General features: G+C 34.7%; 1 protein-coding gene across 2 annotated transcripts; it reads left to right on the plus strand.

Annotated features, from left to right (window-relative positions):
* Positions 1-239: 239 nt before the first annotated feature.
* Positions 240-6466, plus strand: LOC133692262 (probable methyltransferase PMT24). 2 transcript variants are annotated; one of them, XM_062113079.1, is made up of 10 exons: positions 240-315; positions 1292-1387; positions 2523-3604; positions 3684-3833; positions 4008-4278; positions 4366-4476; positions 4574-4748; positions 4950-5219; positions 5641-5835; positions 5921-6466. In XM_062113079.1, exons 3-10 carry the CDS (start codon positions 2558-2560, stop codon positions 6153-6155), a joined length of 2454 nt encoding a protein of 817 aa, XP_061969063.1. In that variant the 5' UTR covers positions 240-315; positions 1292-1387; positions 2523-2557; the 3' UTR covers positions 6156-6466. The 2 variants fall into 2 exon arrangements, with proteins under 2 accessions (XP_061969063.1, XP_061969062.1); XM_062113078.1 differs by lacking the exon at positions 240-315 and adding an exon at positions 322-407.
* Positions 6467-14753: the final 8287 nt, after the last annotated feature.

The raw sequence follows: 14753 nt of genomic DNA on the forward strand, positions 1-14753 counted from the left end.
TATCGAGGTGGAGGACAAAATGACTTTTACTGTGTTGCCCTTTAGATTCAGTCCTCCTCGGAGGTTGAATATCTTATCTTGCTCGAACTAACCCCTTAAAATTAAATAATATAAATAATAACGAGTTAAAAAATTTAAAAAACAATTATCACGCGTTAAGATTTTTAAAAATTAGTCAACTAAACCCAACCAATATACTCTATAGTCAACTTGATATAACTACTCTCTTTCTTTCTGTCTTTTCATTATTATTTTCTGTCTTGTCGCTTTGCCTCTCTCGTTCCTTCATCTCCTTATCAACCCGTATGCCTCAACGTAAGCATCAATTCCTTCCTCTCATCTTATAAATAAAAACCTCAACTTGATTTTAAGAAACCTCCACCATACTCATGTAAACTCTCTCTCAGGTCAACTATGTCCCTCTCCCCCTTCCGATTTTTGATTTTGACACAGCATCTGATCACTCTGTTATTCCTCTTTTGAATCTCTGTGCTGTTTTTCTTTGTTATTACTTTCTTTGATATTCGATTGCTGATTTTAAGCTAAGTTTTTTTGTGGTTTCGCCTTATTTTTTTCATTCATTGTTTCTTGTAATTAGTTATTTTTTTATTAAGTAATTATTATAAAATTAGGTTTATACATATATATGACACCGTTTTGGCTGCTGAGACGTGTCGTTGGAGGTGCTGTTCTACCGTGCGCTATTACTACTACTTGTTGCTTTCAAGTAGTTGATTTTGGTTGGTGATAGGAAAAGATATTTAATTCAATGTCATGTTTATAACTTATTATATTGGGTTTTTGTTGTTGTTAAGAATATAATTTGTTATTATATTTTTTTTTTTGCAATTAATTATTTTATTTTATTTAATTGATTTAGTGATATATTAAATCTAAATTATTTGTTAAAGCTTATAATATGTTTGAACTAATTATTGAGCTAAAATCTTAGTTCTAATTAAGCTAAACCCCCTCATTAATATCTAACCATAAAAAACTTAGCTCAAAATAACATATTTAACCGTTTAAGTTTAAAAATAAATAAATAAATAGAATTTATAATTTATAAAATATCAGAAATTAAATTGAAAAAATACTCAATATACAACCCATTTATATCCAATTATCCATGAATGCCACTGGTTCATCCACCTTGTTTTTTTCAAATCCTAATTTCTTTGTTAATGTTAATAATTTATAACAGCCCTCGAAAATTTTATTTTCTGAACCTGAAAAAAAAAAAACACTATGCTTAAAAATCTCTGTTTTCTCGTTTTCTTTTTCTTGACAGAATAAAGAGGAGAACCAAAAGGCTATTGCTTTGCCGTTTCTGGGTTTTCCATTCAGATCCAAGCAAATGGTATACTCTTTTAAGTAAAGAAGAAAGGTAACTGTATCTAAACTCTTTTCTCACTCTCAGTTCCCACTTTCACTTGTTGCAAAACACAATTCCAAAGCTTCTACTTTAATCTCCTACAATGTTGTTCTAAAAAGACACGATCGAAACCTTTACAAGATTAAACATTTTATTGTATGCTAATAATCTCTTCACTTTCTGAACGTGGATTAACTTTTAAGCTGAGTTGTGATCTTACCTCTTACTGTTCCTGATTTAGTTCAAGACCACCGCTTGTTTTTCTGTGTGGAAGATAAGTTTGCCTATATGCTTTGACTATGGCATTTATTAGGACCTGCGATCAATCAAGTGTCTGAGATTGTTTACTCGTTTGATTCTTCTTCATATAAGTTTCTTATTGAACTTACATTGCAAGAACAAAAATCTCGACTTCTAGTTCTTGTTCTTTAATCCAGCTACAAAAAGGTCTTCTTTTTTTAAAAAATCTACCGTTCTTTCTGTCTTTTATTTCTCCAAAAAGCTGTTCCTTTATGAGAATTATGTACCATGGGTGATTTCTATTGAGATTTTATTCCTGGCACTTTTTACTCTTGATGTTGGTCTTTATTTATTGTTTTCCTTGAAAGTTCTGATATGTTTGTGACCTGTGACTCTTTTGGCTGTCTAAATATCCTTAGCGATAGGTGTTATAATGTATAATTTGGAAAATTAGATTAAAGGAATGCATAAAAGGGATAAAAGAATACTCTCGTTGTCACTCCACTGGGTCATGAAAAAGTTCTTGTTTTTAACAGTATTAAAGCAGGCAAAGTGTTTTAAATAAAGTCGAAAAAGAATATTAAAAGAGAATGAAACTGAAGATGTAATTTGAACCCACAAATGATAAGTTTTTTCATTAATTGAAGTTAAAAGGGGAAGCGAACGTGAGCCGTGAAGTATGATCTCTAAGAGAAGAAGACTAGTTCACCCTGAGATTAAGATAACATGTGCTTGATCATAAGATTTCAAAATATGTTAAAAAAGAATTGTTGTTGCGTCAGTTTCTTACTTTATATTTACTCTTCTGTGATTGTTCCCCATTAGTTTTTTCATGATAGATTATTAAATTTTAATTTTAATTTAAGTTGTAAGGGTTTGTATTCTAGCTGATTTTTTTTCCTTCCAGATTTGCATAACAAGCAACATCATACTAAAGAAAGCATGCCTATGGGAAAATATTCCCGTGTTGATGGGAGGAAGTCATCCAACTACTGTTCTACAACCACTGTGGTTGTGTTTGTTGCTTTGTGTTTAGTTGGGGCTTGGATGTTTATCTCATCATCTGTTCCAGTTCAAAACTCAGACCCATCATCCCAAGAGAATGTGAAACGAGTGGCTGGTGAAAATATTTCTAAGCATTTTGAAGACAGTCCTGGTGATTTACCGGAGGATGCAACAAAAGAAGATGGCAATGCTGTTGATTCTCAAAGTGATAGCCGATCTGATGTCCATGATGACCCAAAGGTGACTGAAAAAGAGAGTGAAAGTACTGTTGAGGATAACAAAGATGAGAACAGGGATGAGAAGGCCGAGTCTAAGAATGTGGTTGAAGAAAACCAGGATGGGAAGACTGTTTCTGAAGAGGAACGAAAGATGGAGACTGAAAATAATGAGGATGGAAAAACAGAGGATAGAGAGTTGAATTCAGGTGACAAAGAATCCAATTCAGAAGCTGGAGAGACCCAAGCTCAAGGCAATGAAGCAAATGAAAGCGATCAAACAGAATCAGAGGAGAGCTCAGGTGAAAATAAATCCAAGTCAGATGATGGGGAGAAGAACCCAGACTCAGGGGAGAATGCAAATGAAAATAACCAGGAAGGTGCTATTGAGAATAACGTGGATAGTCAAGAGAATGATCAAACTTCCATTGAGATTTTACCTGCTGGCACACAGTCGGAACTTCTAAATGAAACCAATACTCAAAGTGGGGCTTGGTCGACTCAAGTGGTTGAGTCACAGAATGAGAAGATATCTCAACAATCTTCAATAGCTAAGGATCAATATGGTCATGGATGGAAACTTTGTAATGTCACTGCTGGACCAGCCTATGTTCCTTGCCTTGATAATTGGTACGTTATAAGAAGGCTTCCAAGCACAAAGCACTATGAACATCGAGAGAGGCACTGTCCTCAAGAAGCTCCCACTTGTTTGGTACCCATACCTGAAGGATATAGACGCTCAGTTAAGTGGCCTAAAAGCAGGGAAAAGGTAAACACTGATCCACCTAATCAATGAAAAAACCTTTCCTGTTTATAGGCTGAATTTCTTCTTTTGGCGCACATGGCAGATATGGTTCTATAATGTCCCTAACACCAAGCTTGCCGAGGTTAAGGGGCATCAGAATTGGGTTAAAGTTACTGGTGAATATCTTACTTTTCCAGGTGGTGGAACTCAGTTCAAGCATGGTGCTCTTCATTATATTGATTTCATTCAGGACGTGAGTTTCTTTATCGCACCTGTTTTCTGCATTTCCTGTCCTTTATTTTGTAGAATCATAATTCAACAGATTGAACATGAGACACTATTTCATTGAACTAGATTGATTGTGTGCAAATATGTTTGTGTACACTGAAGAGTATGATGTGATAGTTTTTTTCTATGAATGATGCAGTCTCATCCTGATATTGCATGGGGAAAAAGAAGCCGAGTGATATTGGATGTTGGGTGTGGGGTGGCAAGCTTTGGAGGTTATCTTTTGGAAAAAGATGTTCTTGCAATGTCATTTGCTCCCAAGGATGAACATGAAGCCCAGGTTCAATTTGCACTTGAAAGGGGTATCCCTGCGATGTTGGCTGTTATGGGCACGAAGAGATTACCCTTTCCTAGTTCTGTTTTTGATCTTGTTCATTGTGCACGCTGTAGGGTTCCTTGGCACATTGAAGGTAATGTCTGTGTCTATTATACTCTAGCAAAAAATTTCTGTCGGTTTGTTTTTTTGGTTCAGGGAGATATTTTGAGTCTTCTTGCAGGTGGTAAACTTCTTTTGGAGCTGAATCGGGTGTTGAGGCCTGGTGGTTACTTTGTCTGGTCTGCCACCCCAGTTTATCGAAAGCGTCCAGAAGATGTGGGCATTTGGAAAGGTAGAATATTTTCTAACGCATGCATTCCTTCCAAGAGGATAGTACTATGGGTTGTCTTCATATTACTTTTCTTTCTTTCTTTCTTTCTTCTATGCAGCAATGTCCAAACTAACAAAGTCAATGTGCTGGGATCTGGTGGTGATTAAAACGGACACGCTAAATGGTGTTGGTGCAGCAATATATAGAAAGCCAACTTCCAATGACTGCTATAATAATAGACCGCAAAATGAGCCTCCACTGTGCAAAGAATCTGATGATCCAAATGCAGCGTGGTACTTTCATTTGTCCCACGGAATTAGAATCACCTTTTGTTCCTCCACAATTACCCCCTCCCGAGTTTTCATCATAGCTTGGGTAGAAAATGTTTATAAACTAAAACTAAATATGGAAAAATCAGAACTAATTGAAGCGATGTAAAAATGCTACCACTTTTATTATAAGCTCTAAATAGAGGAATGGATGTTTGTCTTCAGGAATGTCCTGCTCGAGGCATGTATGCATAAAGTGCCTGTAGATGCGTCAGTGCGTGGGTCTCATTGGCCTGAGCAATGGCCAAAACGGCTGGAGAAACCACCATACTGGTTGAATTCTCAGGTTGGAGTTTATGGTAAAGCTGCTGCAGAGGATTTTGCTGCTGACTATAAACATTGGAAAAATGTTGTCTCCCAGTCTTATTTGAATGGGATAGGAATCAACTGGTCTTCTGTGAGAAATATCATGGACATGAGAGCTGTATATGGAGGGTAAGCAATTTAACAATTTTATTTTATACTATAGATGGCTAAGCATACTTGTGTTTATCATTCACAATAGAGACACTTTCTCTTATCTGTGTGCTATCCAATTCAAAATGTGCTTTTTTTGATAGATCTGATTGGGGTGTAGATGAACCCATAAAATCAAAGATAAGATTTTGGTGTGTTAAGCTTAAGCTGCATTCTTTTGATTTGTTCTGCTGGGTAAAGGAGTGTTTCATGTATTTTGGTTTATCCTTTTGTGTTCATGTGCTGGCATGTCATTCAACTTAATGATTGATGGGGGTTTCCCCCCAGTAGCTCATGGTCATCATGGTTGCTATGTTTCCATTTTCCATGATTAAGATGCATATAGCCTTGTGCTGCCATGGCTCTTTTATTTTCTTATGCTTTTCTGTAATTGTTTTAGGTTTGCTGCGGCACTGAAAGACTTGAAAGTGTGGGTTATGAATATAGTCCCAATTGACTCTGCAGACACGCTTCCATTGATCTATGAGCGTGGTTTGTTTGGAATGTATCATGATTGGTGTGAATCATTCAATACCTATCCTAGAACTTATGATCTTCTCCATGCTGATCATCTCTTCTCCGGTCTAAAAAAGAGGTAGTTTCATCACATTGCCGCTTTCTAAAGAAAGAGATCTAGATAGTTTGTCTGACCTGATGTTCTGTTGTTTTTCCGAACATAGGTGCAACTTAGTGGCAGTAATAGCAGAAGTTGATCGGATCCTGAGGCCAGAAGGAAAGTTGATTGTGCGTGACAATGTTGAAATCATTGGTGAGATTGAGAGCCTGGCCAAATCTCTGAAATGGGAGATCCGGATGATTTACTCAAAAGACAATGAGGGACTGCTTTGTGTTCAAAAGACAACGTGGCGTCCTACGGAATCGGAAACAATAACATCAGCCATCATACAAGCCTGACACGTCATTTTGTACCTTTCATCTGAGGTTTACCAGGCTGCCTGTATTAGGCGTACAGGTATGGTTCTGTTATCTATCGTAGGCATTTGACGGTTAGTATCAATAGCTGTATTTATCCACAAGAAGTTGTAAAATAATAGTTATTTACTTGGTTATTCTTTAAATTGTCCTTATTTTCATTAATATTTAATTGTCATTTTAATCAACCCTCTTTAACAAGAGGGATTTTGGCTGCATGCTTATCATGGATGTTACTGAGAAATCACAATTTTGCAAATTTGTTATGTATATTGTTCTATGGTGTTTGATAATGCTGTTGCTGCTTTTTTCAGTAAATGTGGCTGTACAGTTTTGAGTCTGGCTATTAAAAGATCCTGGGCAAGTAGTCGTCAAACTATTTACGTGTGTTTGTTTAAGAGGTGCACCGCCCGCTGTGCACCTCATGAAAAAGCATGTATTACATGCTTTCCGTGAGGTGGGCCGCGTGACACCTCTCACAAACAAACACTCCAAAAAAAATTCTCAATTAGTGAATCTCAATTGTCATCCAAATATTTTTCTTCTTATTTGGACCCTAAAAGAATTCTCAGCTCTAAAATTTTTCCAAGATTATCACAAATCCATTACGAAAGACTTCCAAAATCTATTAAATAGAAGGATTCCTAACTCCTAGATTACAAATTGGAAATGATTCTCTATAGATTTAATTGAGATATTGATTATAGTTTTGGCACTAAACTGATGTTTGCACGATGTAGTTTGCAGCTGTGAGAGATGTTTTTGCAATGTAAAAATGATTAAAAATTAAAATTCAGTTACTAAATCTTTTAAAAAGATCTTCATTAGGGTTTTGAATTTGGAAAAGCTCAAACAACTCCAATAAGTTGTAGGGAGACCGGTGGCATGGCTGATCCCTACCGCCTCGTGCCACCTGAAGCTAGATTAGCAGAAAGGAGAGGGAGTTAAAGAAAAAGAAAAGGACCATAAATTAAAGAAAAAAGAGAGAGCAAGTGGGCTTCTCTATCGGAATCTCTTCGTGTGCAAATATAACAGCATGTTTGATGAAGCACAATAACTCTGCTACTGATGCCTGCTACTACAAAAGGATTTCACTTAAATCTCGAGTCCTTTGTCGAGTAGGAAACCATCAAGTGCCTCCACAGATTGCGGGAGATTCAAAGTATGATCTGTAAAATTTCAGGGCCATGTGAGACTGACAGGCATTTATTTTCTCAATGTAATTCTTAATAAGAGAAGTTGAGATTTTGGACTGCCAAAACTCTCTTAACATAGAGTGAAATTAGAACAAATCTCCATACATGTTCCTCAGGATGGTTGCTCCTTCAGCTTGGCGAATAAAAGAAGCTACATAGCTTGGCAAACAGGAGTCAGGAGTGTATTTGTGACAGCTGAGACATTTTAAATGCAGCATAAATTGGCAATACAGCAGACCATGACAGATTTTATCGCTGCATGTTTGGACACTAGACACTCGTTGTATTTCATATATATATATTCTCAACACACGCACGTACAGTGTTCGTGAAAATGTCCCTTTCTGTCTAATTGCTCAAAATACATTTCAGGACAGGAGTGCCTTGATCACTGGACTTTTAAATTGACATCTTACTGATCATCCATATTTTATATTGCTGGGAGTTAACTTTGTTGGGAAAGCAGTGTACAAAAGTGTCAAGATGCTTCTTTTTGGACTCCTTTTGAAATTTCTTAGTGAACTTCTTTTATTCGTTAGACTTGTTCGGCTCTTGAGCTATCTGAAAATTATGAAAAGAGTACTATCCTCTTGATTGCATGATTGAAATTAAAGAACAATTGTAACCCTAGGTCTGTTTAGGTGGGTCTTTTCAAAAATAGAGCTGAGGCTATAGCCACTTTCTTAGTAACAACACATGCTTCAGTATCAGGTTTAATATCTTGATATATTTTAATCAGAATTTGCATTCATGAGCTAGTATGCACCTATGCTCACCCCAACTAATGAGTGGTCCCTGGTGAATATTAAAATCCCTCAAATTCCTCACTCGTACGCTCAGATTCTTACTCCCTTTTAGACAATGAGAGCAACAGCATGAACTACTTAACAGTTTAGTATTATCAAATTATCCATTGTCTGCCATTGACTCATCTTTCCTCAAACAAACAAGTTGGCATTCTCCTCACATTGCTCAACATGTCTGCTGGCACAAACTCTCTAAAAGCTGCTACTTTGGAATGTTAAAGGAGAGCTCTCAAGACATCTCCTGACGATAGTATTCAACATGTTAGTTTCTTGGAGGCAAAAGTGCTTGCTCTTCACTCTTCTTGCTTTCATTGTTCTTTCATCAGAAGCGTCAAGATTGTCCAAGTCTAACTGGGAACAAATGATGCCCAAGAAACTGCCTGCTCCTTCCTCATCTCCCTCTAAAGGAACCAATTCGGTTTCCAGATCATCACTTACAATGGTGAAAGCAGATAGCAATCTTCCTTCATCGGATGGAAAGGTCTAGCTACAGTTTCAATAACTCTAATATCATCTCTCTAACTGTAGTATATGCAGTCTGGAACTTCGCAAGCATATGCAGAGTTTTGTAGATTAGTCTACATGATGATGCCTATTTATATTTTGCTTTAAAGAGAAGCAAACCCTTTTATATTTTTTCGGCTTGGTCCGCGAAAACATTGTAAAGGTGATTGAGTAGATATATTGATCATGAAATGAGGATGAAGTAACGGGTACCGAGCTCAGAGGGAAAGATTCTTTTCAGGAGTTTCGACTTCACAAGTGAGCTTGGTTTTGTTACCAGAGAAGCATGGATCTTGTTAATGCAGAGAAATAACTTACTGTAGCATTTTTGTAGATTTTCTTTTATGTAATTAACATCTCTTGTAATTTGGATGTTCATTCAACATGATCACAACGAGGCAAGTATATCTTGAATTTCTGCGAGCAGATGTATCATTCTTCAAAATAAAGTTTCTCAAAGTTTTACCAACAGACTCCAGAGTTAGTTCTATCTGTTGTTTCCTATTCATTTGTTTTTATTTCATTTTCTCTCTCGGTCCATTATAGCGTCATTCACATTAGTCCTTTTATATGTCTAATTATCTTTTTTTGGGACTCATCTGACTGGTATCAGAGGGAACGTCAGCCGTAGAGGCCCAGAGCCAGAGACTGAATGTAGATGGCTGTCTTAGAGAGTCTGAAACCATCGCAGTTCAACTTCTCCATGCGAATGAACATTCCAGCCCTGTTTTGGCTAATTCAAACTCTACAGCATGAAAAGAGTCCAATAACTCATGTTACATAATACCAAAAGTATCTTTTATTATTGTTTATTTTATTTAAAATGATTTACAAAATTGATTGTTTTTTAAATTTTATCTTCTTTTAGTTTTTTATTTATTTAATTTGGTCTCAATTCTTTTGATTTTATTTGTTTTGCTTTCAATCATTGTTTGAATTAAATTTATTTTTCAACTTTTTCACTTAATATTTGATGTTATTTTATTTTTATGTTAAATTTGATTTTTATGTTTTTAATTACTATGTTTTTCACTTTGGTAATTTTTTTAGATTGAAATATATTTTTTTAATTTTTTCCTTAAACATTAAATTGGTTGAAAATTGATATTTTTTATTGAAATTGAGTCTAGAATTTCATTGGTTGCAGTTTTGAAAAATTAACTCAAGTTTAAAAGATTTATTTGGGTTTGTTTTTTTTTATACTCATGTTTTTTTAATTTTATCATTCATAATTTATTTATTTTTTAAATTCCATCTCTAATTCTTTTATATTTTTTTAATTTAGTTCCAAATTTAATTTAAATTGAGATATATTAAGACCCAATCAAGAAGAGAATAAAAGAAGGAAAAAGAAAAATATAAATTGTCCAACCATGTTAATTTATTATGGTTGTGTTTATTATATGAGTTGTAAATTTCACATGTTAACCCAGATCAGTACACTGTATTGCCATCTTTTCATTTCACTCAATTTTTTTTTTATGATTTAATGCTTTAATAATTTATTATTTCACATTTAAGCTAGAGCTAGGTAGAGGTTAAAACAACAATGACATGGATTTGTTTTTAAAGATATTGTCATTTAAATGAGGTAACTAATTTGCTCTTGGCCCCCTAAGTCAAACAAGCCACATTAATTTTTTTTATTAATATGTATTGTGGTTGATTGACTTGATCAATATAGTGGTCTAATTTATTTATTTTTAATCATCATTTCAAATATTTTATCAAATACATAAAAAAAAATAACAACACATATTTTTTATGTAATAATTAGCTTTTGATTTGGCCCAGTGAAGCGCGGGGACCAAGCCTAATTCATAATAGATGGGGTGCTGTATAGATCAAGAAAAACTTTAGTTTTGAGCTAAAATATTGATACGTGTATTTAATATAATAAATCTAGAAATATATATACTAGAAAATATTAAAAAAAGCTTTAACACTAACTTAAAGATTGCTTTGGGAAGCTAGGAGGAAGATGTTTTTATAAGATTTTTTATTTTTTTCTAGATTTTTTGGTATTATTATTATTTGATTTTTTTTTGTTATGCCACTAATAAATTCTTTCTTGCAGATCTTTTAGGGAAAAAAAATAGAGGTCGAGCCTTAGAGGAGAGTATATCTCTCAACAATTTGAGGCATACTTGGCAAAAGAGGGGATCAAACATTAGTTGACAGTTCCCTACAAACCACAACAGAATGGTGTCAATGAGAGGAGAAACAGAACTTTGTTGAAGATGACAAGATGTTTACTATATAAGAAGAAACTGCCATTAAATTTTTGGGCAGAAACGGTGAACACAGCATCATATCTTTTAAACCGAATGGCCTCAAGAGTTTTGGCAGACAAAACTCCCAATGAACTCTGGTATGGTTTTAAACCCAACATTGATAATTTAAAAGTGTTTGGCAGTGTTTATTATGTGCTGAAACCTAGAGTTAAAAGGAGAAAACTTGATCAAAAGACTGATATAGGAATTCTTATAGGCTATAGCACAACATCTAAGGCTTATAAAATTTATGATCTGAATTTTAACAAAGTTGTGATTGCTTAGAGATGTAAAAGTTGTAGAAAATACTACATGGAATTGGGAAAATACATCAGGTGAAGGGTCAAAACAGATGCAACAAGTTGAGTTGGATGCTGCAGAAAATATTGATGACCAACCAGTAAAGGGGACAAGGTCCTTAACAGATATTTACAGCAGATGCAATGTAGTTGAGGCAGAACTGATAGATGTTGAAGAAGCCATGAATTCTCAAGTCTGGATAGTAGCAATGAAGGAGGAGCTTGCGATGATAGAAAAGAATCAAACATGGACGCTAGTTGACAGACCAGCTCATAAGAAGGTAATTAGAGTGAAATGGATTTTCAAAACAAAATTGAATGCATATGGTAAGATTAACAAGCATAAAGCAAGACTTGTAGTGAAAGGATATTTACAGGAGGCAAGCATCAACTTCACAGATACATTTGCTCCAGTTTTAAGGTATGAAACAATGAAGCTCTTGCTTGCTCTAGCAGCACAAAACAATTGGTACATCTTTCAATTAGATATTAAGTCTGCATTTTTGAATGGTGTTCTAAATGAGGAGATTTATATTGAACAACCTGCCGGTTTTAAAAAATCAAATTCAACAAACAAAGTGTATTTATTGAAGAAGACATTATATGGATTGAAACAGGCTCCTAGAGCCTGATACAACATATTCGATAATTATCTTTCAAGCTTAGGATTTGACAGGAGTATGAATGAGGTAACTTTATATGTGAAGCATGTTGATGGACATAAACTAATTGTATAAGTTTATATAGATGATTTGCTAATTACAGGAGACAAGGAGCAGCTTGTAGAGGAGTTTAAAACCAATATGAAAGATACGTTTGAGATGAATGAACATAGTTTGTTGACATATTTTTTAGGAATGGAAGTAACTCATTCTGATCAAGGTTACTCTCTGTCAAAAATGTTTTTCCTTGAAAATACTGGACAATTTCGCAATGGCTAATTGCAAGCCAGTCAGCACATTTATGATACAGGGGCAGAAGCTAATGAAGGAGGATGGAGCACCAAAAACTAATGGGAAAGCTTAGAGGAGTCTAGTTGGGAGTCTGTTGTATTTAACAACCACGCGTCCAGATATTCTATTTGCTATGAATTATCTTTCTAGGTTCATGCAAGATCCAAGTCAAATCCATCTTGTGGCAGCTAAGCGAGTGTTGAGATATCTGAAAGGGACTGCAGGATTTGGCATGCATTTTGTGAAATCCAGCTTAGTCAATCTTGTTGGTTTCTTAGATAGTGACTGGGGTGGAAGTGATGAAGGAATGATGAGCACTTCGGGTTATTGTTTTGCTATGGAAAAGAGTGTGTTCCGTTGGAATTCAAAGAAACAGTCAGTGGTGGCACACTCCACGGCAAAGGCTGAATACATAGTTGCATATGTGGCAACAAAACAATTAATTTGGCTAAGGAAGATGCTAAGTGATCTAGACTACAATCAACAAAATCCCACATAATTGTTCTGTGACAATACGTCAGTTATAGCTATCTCGAAAAATTTTGTCTTTCATGACAGAACCAAGCTCATGAAGATCAAATTTCATGTTATCAAGCAGTTTCAGCAAGAAGGGGAACTAGAGCTACGTTACTGCACCTCTGAAGAACAGCTAGCAGACTTGTTTACTAAGCCGTTAGCCAAAAACATGTTTGAAGATCTGAGGGGAAGAATTGGAATGTGTAGCTTCGAAACCAAGGAGGAGTGTTGAAGTCTGATACCAAAGCTGGAACAGGATTACTTAGCAGTGATCTACTGCATTGTTATCTATCTATTAACTGACAGTATTATCTAAATTAGGATGTTTCTTTCAATCCGTTTTTAAGTTTATCTAGGATTAGACTAGCTTATTATACAACTCCTTGGATAAAGGAGATGATAGCTAGTACGTTTATTTTGTTTTTCATAATTCTGTAATGTTTATTTCCTTTTATAAATAAAACATTGGGAATGACAGTAATCTACTAAGATATTTTTCTGCTCCTTGTTCTTTCAATTGTAAAGACTTTGTTTTTTATTTTATTTTTTTAGTTCATCAAAAATAGTCTGTTATTTTATAACATCTTCTTGAGAACACATGTAAGCTTAGGAGCTGTTAATAATCCAAAACTGACTCGTTTTTCCAACATATTCTTTCTTCATTAGATATTACCTCTATATTCAGTTTAAGATTATAAGAGCACTGAAACAGAAAAAAACGAGGGCTAATAACTTCAGCATAATAACGTTTCGCGGCCTGATGAGCTTCACTTTCCTGCTTAAATCTGTTAGTTACCCATGCCCATTGACAAGGACTGCGATTATATGTCTCTGGGAAGGAAATTTTTATTGTCACCCCGATATTTAGACAACCACAAAAAAAAAAAATTCGTTAAGGCACAATCATTATTCAATTTTTCTTGTCTAAAAAACAATCTAACGTCGATCATAATAGTTCTTAATAAAGAAATTGATTCCACATTTTTAGGAAAGATCAAGACCACTCTGATAATTCAACCCGAACTTATTGGATACCTAAGGTATGCATATTGTCAAGGTAGATCCAAAATCTCATCCAAACTCATCTCAAAATATAATTTTTCTATTATATATATATATATATATAGTAACGAATATCTGAATAGATACCAGATGTATAACCCAATAAATAATAGATAAAGTATGAATATAGCATAAACTCAAACTCTTGAATATCCATTATCATCTCTCTCGAAATTATTGAACATTTTTTTTTATCTAATCTTAAATAAGATAATTTAAAAACTGAAATGAAGTGCTCGGTTACCTAAATTGAAGGCAAGTTATTGGAACTTTATTGGGAAGCAATGAGTTATATATTAAAACCCAATTTATGCCCATAATCAAATATACTAAATTTGGACCTTAGGTCTAAAGCCACCTTGTCAATTCAAAGATAATAAAATTAAAGTTTAAAAACCATTAAAAGAATCCAAAATAATGAGGACATGAGCTCTATGTCCATGTGCATCTATCACATCATGTATTTAAAAACAAAGGAAAGTAAAAAATCAAACGCAAAATCTGACCTTTTTTTTCCTTGAACCCATTCTCCAGTCTCCACCCATAAGTACGACTTTCCTTTCAACAAGAGGTACCTGTCTTGAAGCAAAACCATAGCGATAGAACCAAAAGCACAAAACACAACAACATCATCAAAAAAGACACGCCTTCTATTCTTTCTTTTTAAAGCCATAGTAGATTCAGATTATATACAAAGACGTTATAAAACCCGAATACGGCACCATAAATATGATGTTTAGTGGTGGAGGGGAAGGAGATGGGCTAGGGCGGATATTAGCTAGTTTAATCCTAGATAAACTTAAAAATACATTGAAAGAAATATTGTTAGCTAGATAATGTTGTTAGCTAGCAGATAGATAACAATGCAGTAGATCACTGCTATGTAATCTTGCTCCAACTTTGGTATCAGACTTCAACAGAAGAAGAAAGGAATATGATAGCATGTTGCCTGTTTAGAATATGCTTTTCAG

This window comes from Populus nigra, chromosome 4, assembly GCF_951802175.1.
Source record: "Populus nigra chromosome 4, ddPopNigr1.1, whole genome shotgun sequence".
Classification (NCBI taxonomy): domain Eukaryota; kingdom Viridiplantae; phylum Streptophyta; class Magnoliopsida; order Malpighiales; family Salicaceae; genus Populus; species Populus nigra.

Coding starts and splice junctions, on each gene's coding strand:
- LOC133692262 (XM_062113079.1), top strand. CDS start 2,558: ATGCCTATGGGAAAATATTCCCGTGTTGATGGGAGGAAGTCATCCAAC. Junction 4,279..4,365: donor GGTTCCTTGGCACATTGAAG/GTAATGTCTGTG, acceptor GTCTTCTTGCAG/GTGGTAAACTTCTTTTGGAG. Junction 5,220..5,640: donor ATGAGAGCTGTATATGGAGG/GTAAGCAATTTA, acceptor TAATTGTTTTAG/GTTTGCTGCGGCACTGAAAG.